Source organism: Chionomys nivalis, chromosome 20 (genome assembly GCF_950005125.1).
Source record: "Chionomys nivalis chromosome 20, mChiNiv1.1, whole genome shotgun sequence".
Taxonomy (NCBI): domain Eukaryota; kingdom Metazoa; phylum Chordata; class Mammalia; order Rodentia; family Cricetidae; genus Chionomys; species Chionomys nivalis.
Genome location: NC_080105.1, coordinates 50,733,209 through 50,745,910, shown reverse-complemented (window position 1 = coordinate 50,745,910; position 12,702 = coordinate 50,733,209). Strand labels below are relative to the sequence as shown.

Here is a 12,702-nt window from a genome sequence, read left to right as displayed (position 1 = left end):
GAAGCAGGCCACTCAGCATCTTCTCCAGGCCTTTCCCTGCATGTACAGGAGCGCGCGCACATGTGCCTCCACAGGCACCACATCCACACATACATCCAATGTTGAATGGGCATACTTAGTGTCCTTTGGGGGTGCATAATGGCCTGCACATCTGTGGGAGCACAATGCCTATTTATCTGTGTGTGTAAATTCTTCAAGTCCAAACCTTGCAGGCTTATAAAATTCCTTCAGATTTTAATTCTGCCCTAGTTGTTTCAACTTCCCGTTCTTTCCCCACCTGCCATTTCTACCTGCCAACATCGTGAAATAAACCACAGTGTGAATAAAGTCAAATTCAGTTAGAAAAAAAATCCTATAGGAAAACACTACAAAGAAGAATGGTATGTCCCATCTTTAACTAATGACTGAAGACTATCTCCCCCCCACCCCTCAGTATGTAAAAGAATGTAACAAGTAAAAGCGGCAGTGAAGAAGGCTAAATATGTTTAAAGGAATGGGAAGAGATAGGAGCTGGTGCTGCCATGGTACCAACCGTACATCAATGACAGGGAACAGGGGACACTCACCTGTGTCTCTAGCCTTCCTATAGGCCCAGGACAGTTTTCCCATTTGAAAACCAAAGAAAGAAAGATTCATTATAGCTTAATAGCTTGCCAGCCTCCTCTGGTTGACTGATGAGGGAGCTAACTCAGGATGAGAACCCTGCAGCCTTGAATCAGAACTGTCTTTGAGGGTTGGAGTGGTAGCTGTTGGTAAAAGGCCTACTTTGCAGGCGTGGGGACTTGAGGTTGATCTCTAGAACTTACAGCCAAAACAAAGCCAGACATGGCTGCACACCTATAATCTCAGCGCTGGGGAGGTGGAGGGGAGGAGATCCCTGCAGCTCCCTGTCCGGTGAAGCCCCGCCTACTCTGTGCTCCAGGTTCCTTGTGGGAGACTGCCCCTAAAGACAACATGAATGGCACCTGAGGAACAACACCAGAGGTCAACTTCCTACCTCTAGATCAGCAGTTCTCAACCTGTGGGTCACAACCTCTTTGAGGGTCAAACAGCCCCTTCATGGGAGTCACTTAAGATTATTGGAAAACACAGATACCTATATTATGAGTTGTGATAGCAGCAAATTACAGTTATGAGGTAACAACCAAAATAATTTTATGATTGGGGGTCACCACACCATGAGGAACTGTATTAAAGGGTCACAGCATCAGAAGGTTGAGAACCACTAGCTTAGACACACGTGAATGCATGTGCCCATAAACATGCACACACATGAATATGCACACAAACTGGAGTTAGTGTTTCATGATAATTAGTATAATGCATGCTCTCCTCATCCTTTGCCTCCTCCTCTGTGCTTGGGCCTCTGCTGAGAGTCTTGTGCTACTGGATGAAACACCTAAGAGAGATCCTGTTGGAGTTTTGAGGGTCCGCTAACTGTAAGTCATTGGGAGTAAGGAGGTCTACTCACAGTTCGGGGTTGACATCATGGTCAGCAGGCTGTTGACCGTCTCCATGAGGTCATGCTGCTGCTTCTGAAGGACTGAGTTGTTCACGGTGGCCGTCACCAGCTTCTTCTCCAGCTCATCGATGACTGAGCTCTGCTTGGACACGAGCACCTGGAGCTGATCCTTCTGCTCTTTCATGGACTGCAGCTGCACACTGTGCTTGTCCTCCATGGCCAGCACCTTCTTTTCTAGGAAGCTAACAGGAAAGGTGTTTGTAAGTGCAGGGAGTCCCAGAGGCCTCGGGACCTTGCCAGACAAGTGCTTGGTAAGATCTCATCATTTCCAAAGCTAATAAATCTTTTTGTTTCTTGGACTTCTGCTTGGTTAAAATGCAATATAAAGTGGAGAGATCTGGGGGCAAGAGATATGGCTCCATGGTTAGACACACTAGCTGCTCTTGTAGAAGATCTAGTTCTGTTCCCTGCAATCCTGTGACTGCTCACAACTCATAACTCCATTTTCTGAATGTGTATACTGGTAAGCATAGCTACCTTCCTTAATTCTAGTTCTATGGGATCTGGTCCCCTCTCCTGACCTCCACAGGCACCAGGCATGCATGCTGTGCACGTTCCTACATGCAAGCAAAAATCATACGCATAAAAATAAGAATCTTAAAAAAACCATTGTTTTAAGTTTAAGGGAGATTTCTCTCAGCCCCCCACAAATCTTTCAGATTGCCATGGTTAGGTGTATTGTGTACATGTGTGTATGTGTGTAAACCTGACAGAGTATACAGTCTTATCTGTGCAAGAATACACTGGGCCTCGGGACTAGACTGTGTGTGTCAGCTACAAGCTCACAGGACAGTTATTATTTCAAGGCATGCCTGCACAGTGCTTTCCTTGAGAGCAGGGAGTTTGAATTAGACCTCAGGTCTTGTGTTTCCTTTTTCCTAAACTATTTACAATCTAATATTAATCATAATAACAACACCTGCTCTCTCAGTACCATGTGGCAAGTATCCTTCTATGACAAATATTGTACACAGGTTTAAATCCTGATGCTGGCTCGTGAGTTTCAGTGACCTAGTCAGTTGTGCATTGGTTCCCTGATCTGTAAACTGGACTGATATTACCAACTGCAAGAGGCTGGTCCGAGGAGTAAGTGCATGTACAGGCATAAACAGGCTGGAGCTGACACTTAGGAAATGTTATTATCAGTATCAACATTATCATCTAACGTCCAAGGAGTAACTGAACAAAAGTAAATTTCAACACAATAAATCATACGCCTACAGACACACCCAGGTGGCTGATGACGCCAAACTCAAATGCAGATCTTCTTACTCTAAGCCCCCTTTCCCTTTGTAATCTTAATTTATAAAGATGCATTACCACTCATAGGTTCAGTTAAGAGTATAATGATTTTTAACTGGAACTCATTCCTGTAATATTAAACAGGAGAAAACAATTCCAAGTGCATAGGATTATGTAAACGCTAGTGGTTCAAGATCGTGAACTCCTTCTAGGAACAGACTCCTGCAGTAAAGGCTTGTGGTAACTGCTCTGGCCAGTGAGGTGGACGGAAGATAGGAGAATCTAACTCTAATCCAGGGCCTTCTGTACCTGTGTAGAATCAGTGGCCATGTGCTTCATGGTGGAGCCCTTTACCTGCATGGCTATACAGCCCCAGAGTTAGTTTTAGAATAAAAGAGACAGATAAAATAAAGACCACAAAGTAGATTTAACTTCTGCCAGTGAATCTAAAGGTGTTGATTTAGAAAGACATGTTGATCCTGATAAGTGTTTTTAGTTTTGCTTGAATCTATAAAGAAAGCAATTTTATTTAGAAGAAATTTTTGAAGATTGTTGAGAAGTCACTTGTAGGATGTGAAACATCACATATTTTTTCCCATCAAATTTTTTAAAATCTTAGGCTGGTCGGAACTGAAGACAGGAAACACCCATAGAGAGATCTGACGTCATCAAGGAAATTTCGTGATGTATTTGATGAGGAAACTTTATTATTCCATTCCATATTTGTAACAAAAGAGAAGACAATTTGTGCAACTTGTAAGGTTCTTGTTCCTTCCGTGTGGTTTTCATTATTGATGGTCTTTGTTTTCATTTCTTTGTTTTTGTTTTTTTATGGGAAATCAACCTTTGTGTACCTGTCCCTGGGAAGGCGGCTCTGACACAGGCCCCTCACGTAGATTTTTAGCAGTGCGAGTTGTGGAGCGCTGTTGTGTGGGTCATAGAAACTTCTCACTTTGGTATATGTGTGTGGCAAGGTGCTTTTATTGAGAAAACTCAAGATTTAAATATAAACTCAAAAAAAAGATTTTAATTATTGAAAAGGCACATTATTTATTGACACAGGTCAGTTAAACATGAGGGAAGTGTAAGGGCTTAAATTAGGGCTGGAAGGCAAGGGGTTGTTTAAGCAAGAATTACGAGAAGCCCACAGCTACACTGTGGATGGAAACATGTTCACTGTAGTTAAAAAAAAACAAAAAAACAATTTGGTTTATAAAGAAATCTCACCAAATCCTGGAATGAATTTTAAAATATAGTCTAAGTTTCTATGTATTTCAATGAGTAGCTGACTTTGTGTAGCGAAGTTTATTCCAACAGTGGATATAAAATAAGGAGCAAGAGTCGGACTTGACTAGGAAAAAGGCAAACACTGGCGGTAAATAGTTAACCCTTCATAGCCACAGCTTTGAATCTGTGGAGTCAAGCGCTCTGGGTTGAAATTATTGGGGGAGGGTGCACCCATGCTAAACTTGTACACCCCCTCTTTTTTATTACTCCCTAGATAATACGGCATCATTGTGAGCACAGTTGTTACATCATGCTAGGTATTATCTGTAAGCATCCTAGGAACAATTTAAACCATAGAGGAGGATTATGAGGGCTATGCCCCATCTTATATAAGGGACTTGTGTATCGATGGATTTGGTGTCCAAAGTGGATTATAGATCCAATCCCCTATGCATCCTGGATGATGGGAGAGTTTACAGAGAAGACACCGGGCGGCATGGTGAGCATATTGAATGATTTTGAAGCCTCGGGAAGCAGCAGTCATCAGTACCAGGGCATGTTCAACAAACTGAGCAGTGCTGCCTCTCTGAGAGGCAGGGTGCTTACAGCAAGTCAGAGTCACCACCAGCATCCACAGGAGCCTTGCCAAGGGAAGCTAAGATTGCAGCATCTCAGCGTCTCAAGTTCTCGTTTCTTACCATGCAATAGGGAAATTTCAAATAGGAAAGAAAAACTGTTCCAGTAAGGAAAAAATTCTTATTAATGCTTTTCAAGCTCATAAATAAAAGATAGGGTCTACCTGGCTACTCAGAGAACAAGAAGAATAACTGCAGCTTAGGTTTTTATTAACACTGAGGATGTGGTGAGCCCATGTCCATCCCGTTCTGGATAAAGACTGAGACATGCTATTAGGACCACTTTCACACTCTCTCACGGTCTCAGCTGAAAACAAAGAAGTGAGCACCACATAGATTGTGAAACTACTCCCTTGTGGCCGCCAGTAGATGAAAACAGTTTACTCTCGTATAGATTATGTTGAGATTTTTAAATATTTATTTTAAATTTTGGCACAATTATATTTCACATTACCTTTTCCTTTTACTTCATCATAAGCTTTTGAACGTATTGACTGGTGCGTGTGAACGAGCGAGCAAGCAAGTGTGGAACAGTGGGTTCATGCCACTGTGGCACGTGGAACTCCTTGGACAGTTCTGTGGAGTTGGACCTCTCCTTCCACCTCTGTGTGTGTCTGGGAATTGAACTCAGGTTGTCAGGCTTGTCTGGCATGCACTTTGTCCTGCTGAGCCACCTCACTGGACCTCACCGTTGGTTTTAAAAAGAAAGTATTGCACACTGAAACAGATGCTCGCTTCCAGCTTTCCTGGTGTGCTTCATCTCACAAGAAACAAGGTCCACAGCAGGCATGGCAGTGCATGCCTTTGATCCCAGCACTAGGAAAGGACTAGCCTGGTCTCCATGCTAAGTTTCAGGCAAACTGTGATTACATAGTGAGAACCCCCAAAGACCATGAAATGTAGTGAGGCTGATATTCAGCCCCACTAGTGTTTTGTGTAGATTAAAATTCATATGTCTTCCAGAGTCTTTAAAGGGCCAGAATGAAAAACAAAATTCAAGACTAATTAGAAGTGCTGGGTCGGTTCAGAAATTTTCTCTAAATTCTCCTTGCCTCTTATTCTCAGAGCCTCTAACCCATATATGTTCCTGGCAGAAATCCATCATCTAGGGGGAGCTAAGCTTATAGTCATGTGTATCTGGAAAGGGTACAGTTCTGAATCTCAAGATTTTATAGCACGAGTACCTGTTCTTATCTTGTAGTTTGTTTATTTCACTGGTCTGGTCCAAAATCTGCTTTTCCAATTTGTTGGTGGAAATAGAATGTTGGAGAAGCTGCAACTCGAGTCTTGTCGTCTGGTTTAATACCTGCATATAACAAACATGATTACTGCCTACCGTCTTGATTAGTACAATATATGCCCTTTCTTGATTCAGTCATCAAACTGACCAGAAAGCATGTTATCCATTCACTCAGCTGTCTTGTTTTGACATGTGAGTTTCTCTTGTCTTATGCCATAAAACATGATCATATCTAAGCCTCCATTTCCATCTTCCAACTCTCCCCTCAAACACAGCCCCCACCCAACTTTTTTAAAAATAACCAACCAAGTCCATATGAGTTTGTGTGTGGGGCCATCTGGTGCAGTGCAGGAGATCTTCTAGTGCCCAAAGAAAAGAATATTCTCACTTCCCCAGCAGCTGTTAACTGCCAGTAGCTCCTCAGTGAGGCATGGCCTGGAGTACTCCTCCCCCATCCGGGCCTGGCACATTTTTTTATGTCCATAAAGATTTAGGTGTCGTGGAACACACCTAACTGTGTTATATATTAAGTCCTTTCATAGTAAACGAGTAACAGCTCTGGAAAGCAGCTAGTATCAAATCATATATTATGTTTCTCCTTCTGTAACTTTTTATTGTTTTATATAACATAACAAATGGTGATATTAAATAACCACTTTATAGATCAAAACTTATAAATGAATAAAAAATTACCTCAACCTAGCTAAATGTCTCAGCGAGGAAAGGCACTTGCCACCAAGCCAGATGACTACACAGGATAGAGCAAACTCCTACAAATTGTCCTTTGACCTACACACATTTACACACACATGCACCACATTCACACACACACACCATGCATTCGTGCATGCATGCATGTAAACTAAATAAATCTAATAATTTTATTCTAAATAATTTTCCTTTGCTCAAAAATTTCTGTGAGTGGACAAAAGGACAGTCGCATGCCTCCCTGTGTGGCGGTGGAAGCTCATTGCTAGCCTGCCGTCTCCCAACTTATGCCCACTTGTTAAGCCTTTTCTTTCTTCTGTTCTATTTTTCTTGTTCCTATTTTAAAAGTCTTTATGACCAATTAGGGAATAATGAAATCTCACTATCCAGTGGAAGCCAGCAATGGCCATTGTGTGGGCTCTTTGGTGCCTGGCTGCCTCCCAGCAGGAAGAATCAACTACTCACATCCTCGTGTGGTGTCACTCAGGATGTGATATCACCTGTTAATGGAAGTCTGAATTGTTGCCCAGCAACCAGGGGCCTTGAAAAAGAGTCATTGTTTGTGGGGGTCCTTGTCATCAGCACAGCCCTGGCCTGTCTCACATGCAGGTGCCTAACATGTCTGGTCCTTGTCAAGCCTGGCTGAGGTCATAGCAGAAGGCTCCTGGAAATGAGCAGAGCACTGGCCTGTGGCTGCAATGCAATCAGCACAGCTTTGGCCTCTGTTTTCTCTCTACAGACATTCAGTACCCGTTTATTCATTCAAGAATGGCACAATTTGGTCTCTTCTTTAATCCATGAGAATTATGGAATGAGGACAGTTTTGGGGAGACAGAGAAAGATGCCAGTAGAACCTGCTTGATACAGGAATGACACATGTATGTGTAAAAGGGGAGTATATTTGTAGAGACGTGCACATGTCGTGGCACACATGTGGTGGTCAGAGGACACCATTCGGACTTGGTTCTCTCCTTCTGCCTTATTGAGGCAGGTTCATCTTGTTTCTGCTGTGATGTATGCGAAAGGCTAGTCAACCCACATCATCTAGGGAGCTCTTTCCTGCGTCCCTTTGTGCTTTAGGAGCACTGACCTTATGGATGGACACCACCTCATCAACTGGGGTGTTCATGCTTATGTGGCAAGTGCCTCTACCTCTGAAACATATCACCGACCATCACGTCAGCTTTCCAAAGGGTCGTATAGTTCAACAGATCTCACGGTTCTGAGTTAGCGTGTTGTCCAGGTCAGGTAATGGCTGTAAGATCTCAGACCTCCAGCTACATATGGTTGTCTAATATCCCCAGTCTAGAAGAGTTGTGCATCTAACCAGAAATATTTGTATTTTATGGAACCTATTTCGTACTCCCATCCGTCAGTGCCTAACAGTTGCTGTCAACTGGACAGAGAACCTAAGTCAGCCTCTCCGTGTCCTTCCTGGGGCTCACCCGCGTTGATGTGTTTATTTGGACTCTGCAGCTGTTTTCTCTCCATCCCTGGCCTGTTTTCCTGTTAGCCTCAGTCATAGGATGTCTAACTTCGTAGTGGCATTTTTTAAATCCTGTGATCTTACACCGGATGTCACAAAGGTTTGCATAGTTGTTCTGTGTCCTAATGTTATTTTCAGAAAAAAAAAAAAAAACAACAAACAAGAAATGCTCTGCCGTGATTAAGGATGTTTTGGAAGAGCCTGGCATCCCCCAGACTTACTGTCAAAAGCTACAGAATATGACTTAACCATTACTGTTATTTTATCAATTGGGTTTTTAAATAGATGCACTGTTTCTTTTTAAACTACTATATCTCGTCATGTTAGCACGTATTAACAAGGAGGATTAAATCTGTAATTGTAGTCTGTGGAAAATGTGTGTTCCTTACATTGTTCCTGAATGCCTGGTATTGTTGAAGGATGATAACCAAATAATTCCTTACTCTGATTTTGTTCTTCTGTTTTCTCTACGAAAACATTTTAAAGAGAGACTCTGAAAGACAATTATCACCATGCTAGCAATGTCTTGGGGCGTGAGAGGCTAGTGGTTACTATCCTGTGAGCCATGCTGTGTTGTGTTGAGGTCCAGCAGTTGGTCCTCTTAGTTACAGCAGCAGGTGGCGTACTGAATAGGGGGGTGGTTTACAGTGAGGCCCTCTGTTGAATTTTTAAAGGATCCATATAGCTCAGAGCATGATGATACACACTTGGTTAACAGCTATCTCAACTCCAGGGTTAGATTTAAGATCAAGGTTTCCAGCTGTCTGCTTCATGGCTTCTGTTTCTCAAATATACAAAGCAGAAGAACTTGGAAATGAAAAATAATATGTGGAGTGTAGAAGAGGCCAGTGAAGTGAAGGAACATTTATATTAGCATATTAAGCTGTGCATATTGCTAGGGGGCCCCATAGGATAAATTAAATTTAGCCCCAATCTTTGTGGGAGCGTAGCCTGTTTGGAGGCTCACCTTCCTGGACCTAGATAGAAGTGGGAGGACCTTGGTCTTCATGTAGAGCAGGGAATTTGGACTGCTCTTCAGTATCGAGAGGGAGGGGGAGTGGACTAAGGGGAGGAGAAGTGGAGTGGGGATAGGGGGAGGGGAACAGGGGGAGGGGGCAATATGTGGGAGGAGGGGGAGGGAAATGGGAAACGGGGAGCAGTTGGAAATTTTAAGTAAAAAAGAATAAAAAAAAAAATACCAAAAAAAAAAAAAATTTAGCCCCAGTTGCTAACTGTAACTATCCCTTAATTCCTCAGTTCTGAAGCCACACCTCCACAGCCAGTGTTTGTACCTTTCCACTATTCCACTGCACAGCCAGCCACAGGCACGTGGTCTGCTGGCTGCTGCACCAGGGGGTTTTGTCTCTCACTTACTTGGGCTTCCACATCAGTCAGTTTCCGAGTTTGGGCCGCTGTCTGATTCAGCAGGCTGGTTCCGATCTCTATCATCACAGCCGTCTGGTTCTGCACCACATTCTGTTGGATCTCCACCATCTCCTTTTTCATATTGTCCTGAATGTAGTTCTCCAGCTAGGAAGGAGCATGGGATGGACAGTCATTAGTTAAGCGGCTAGAATCCTGGTTCCTAAGTATTTGTCCCTTGCCTCTTGTCTAAAACACTGTATTTAGGGCGATGGGAAGACTCAGCAGCCAGGGCTCTAGCTCTGCTGCTTAGCACTTGGCCCTTTGAACATCGACTTCGTTGTATGTAAATTAGCATCTCCAATGGCTCAGTTGAGCACCTCAAAAATTAGGCTGTGCTCCTACATCATCATGTGTGTGTGTTCCTCGGCGCTCAAAAATTCATTTTCCTTTTTAAAATGGCAATCTGATGATGAGAGCTATTAATTGACCCAATCTATAGCTAAAGTACAAAAATTATTTTTATTCTTTTTGTACAAAGAAGAGTGTTTTTCTGCTAAACTGAATATGAAAGCGGAGTCTAGCGCCTGTCTTTAAATCTGAAGGTCTCTACGGAGGGTCATTGGGTCAGTCATCAAACCTCTTCCGAACACATTGATCAGCGATGATCCACTTCTGCCTTAAAGGGTAAGAAGTAGTGCGGGAGGAGTAGAGTTCCTCTCTGAGTGTTCAAGGGCGTCCTTGTTGGGCAGACTCATGTCGTGGGTCCTGGTGGGTGCTGTGCCATCCTTGGATTTGTGCTCTTAACTCTATGCTGTTCCCACTGTGTGTTTGCTCTTGGCAATGCCCTGTCCATCGATCTCCCACCTTCCACACAAGCTTTCTGGATAGCTAACAGGCATTCCTTGCTGTTCCTCGGTTGTTGAGCAGATTGACTCCATCAGTGAGACACGGCCTAAAGCTCCCTGGTCGTCTATGAAAGTGTGAAATCAAAGCCTCCATCACGACGTGGAGGTGAAATGCTGTGAGACTCCAGTAGCAGTGGGCATGGCACCCTTCCTAATGCACTGCTTACAGAATGCGTGGGCAGCACTTGGCATGTATGAGCGTGCATCACAGCCAGCTCATCCAAAACTGGCCTCCATGTTTAGTTCTTCCTCTCCACACCCAGCAAAGACAACATTTGCAGGGATATGTTCTGGGAGTCAGGAACTAGGAAGATGTCCTGAACCCGAAGTGTAGATCTATGCTCAGAACCACAGTCTACAAGCCTACTGCAAATGAGGATCTTGACTTCCCTCTTTTCACTCTGAAACTCGGAACTAGAGAGGGAAAATGAACCCCTAATGCCTCCCTCCCCTTTTTCTGGGTAAAATGTGCTTGAAAATGTCAGACAGGAGAAGGTCGTCTGTGAAGGGAACTTTTAAATTTAAAATTAGACTAGGAACTTTAAAAAAAAAGGACTTAATTATTAGAAATAAAATTTCCTTATTTTGTTACCATATCTTTTTCTAAGTTTGAAGACAAGCAATTCTGAAAGGTCAGCAATCCAGGAAGAGGCAGGGGAGGACGACACAGCCAAGTGCATGGAGATGCGTGTAATCACAGCCATGTGCATGGAGATGCTGTGTGTAATCACAGCCATGTGCATGGATAAACTGCATGTAGTCACAGCCATTTACAAGGATACGCTGCATGTAATGCTTTTGAATCAATTAAATGCAGTTTCTTTGGGGGCCAGTGCCTTGAAATTGCAGTGTGGGGAACATGGCCCACCAACGGTAACATCGAGTGGCCAGTTTTACTGAAAGTAAAGTTCTGAGAAGCCATGAGTTGCTTGAGAAAGAGGACATTAACTCTTCAGAAGCAGCCCGGCAGCAGCAAGGCCTGTTGGGACGGCGAATGTCTGTTCATCACTGGCCACATCTCAGCACTCTTTAGTATTTCTGCGAGCTCAGAATGACCCAGCTGAGAGCCAGTACTTGCAAGCACAGTATTAACTCATCCCCATAGCCCCTGCACGTTCCAGCCTTTTTACACCCAGCAGTGGTATAGCTCCAAATTAGCTTGAGCCTACCTTCCTATTCAGGGTTTCAGAGTGTTTACAAACAGACTGCCTCACTAGGATCGCAGCTGCTTCGGCCAACAAGAAAACTAGAATTAGGACAACAGGTATTGTTTGGTGGTGAAGTGCTTGGCCAGCATATACAAGGCCATCCCCAGCACCATGAAGAAGAAAAAGAAAGCCCGGAATCAAAGATTATCATTATCAGTCATGTCTCCCAAGAGTGTCATGACTGAAGAGTCTGCTTTTCCTCTCCAAAGACTTGTACTGATTTTTGAGACGGGAAGACTATGGTTGTTTATACAGTAATGTGAAGACAGCCATTTCCAAATGAAGGTCTCCTTCATACAGTAGCCATTCTACAAATCATGACATCTCAGAGAACCTAAGACTAACTCTAGACATGAAACTCCCAGCTGACCCACAGAGACAGATAGACCTTGAAACTGTCCTGTCTCCAGACATAATGTAAATTCATTCTTTTCTAACTGACCAGCCGGGGTCTCTTTGAGGTCAGGGTTTCTTATTGTGTTTAATCCCTGATAGCAGAAATCTGCTTAGCGAAGCCCATTCTGCCATAAGAAGTCAGCCTGAGGGAAGACAGGGTAAATAGAGCTGTTCTCCCTTGGGCTCCCTTTTATGTCACCCACACTTAGTGGCGGTTAGCAATAACAGCTCCAGGAGCCTCCTTGAGCCTCCCCTGGAGAGGCATGGTTCTTATTTCATGCACACAGTTTCGTATACCCACTCTTCACATGGCCCGTTGATATCAGTATCCTGTGGTCATGCCCTGACGGTGGTCTGTAGGCACAAGTGTATGGAAAGATACCTGTATACCTGTGAGAGGTTTACCCTGTGTTGGGGTGTTCACTTCTAATTGTTGAAGCACCTCTAGGATGCTGAACCCTTACTGTTCCTATGCTCAGAATGCAGAGGATCTCTGGGTCTAACACTACAGTGTGTCATGATTCTATAGTTGGCAAACATTGTTGCTAAATGTTGGATATACACCTAATGCAATCCCTAAAGTCTGGTAACAAATCAAAGCTCGGATGTCCTAATAAAATACATTAACACACACACACGTGTGTATAATGTCTAATGTGTTCTAAGGTTTAATTGCCCCCTTAGCCTTTTGAATGATGAGATTTGACAGGAAAAGTAAGTCTATTTGTGAGACAGCCACGCAGGTTGACTATACATTAAACTCTCTCT

The 12,702-nt window shown here is 43.5% G+C and overlaps 2 protein-coding genes across 2 annotated transcripts in view; one reads left to right on the top strand and one right to left on the bottom strand.

Moving 5' to 3' along the window:
• Mcph1 (microcephalin 1) overlaps positions 1 to 12,702 on the top strand; it is a 193,419-nt gene that overhangs the window by 96,364 nt on the left and 84,353 nt on the right. The gene's annotated exons all lie outside the window — the stretch shown is intronic.
• Positions 1 to 12,702, bottom strand: part of Angpt2 (angiopoietin 2) — a 51,039-nt gene that overhangs the window by 13,911 nt on the left and 24,426 nt on the right. The window contains exons 2-4 of the mRNA XM_057752628.1: positions 9,435 to 9,590; positions 5,811 to 5,932; positions 1,472 to 1,704 (exon numbers count right to left, since the gene is read on the bottom strand). Of these exons, the coding sequence (XP_057608611.1) occupies positions 1,472 to 1,704; positions 5,811 to 5,932; positions 9,435 to 9,590 (511 nt within the window). The remainder of the gene's footprint in view (positions 1 to 1,471; positions 1,705 to 5,810; positions 5,933 to 9,434; positions 9,591 to 12,702) is intronic.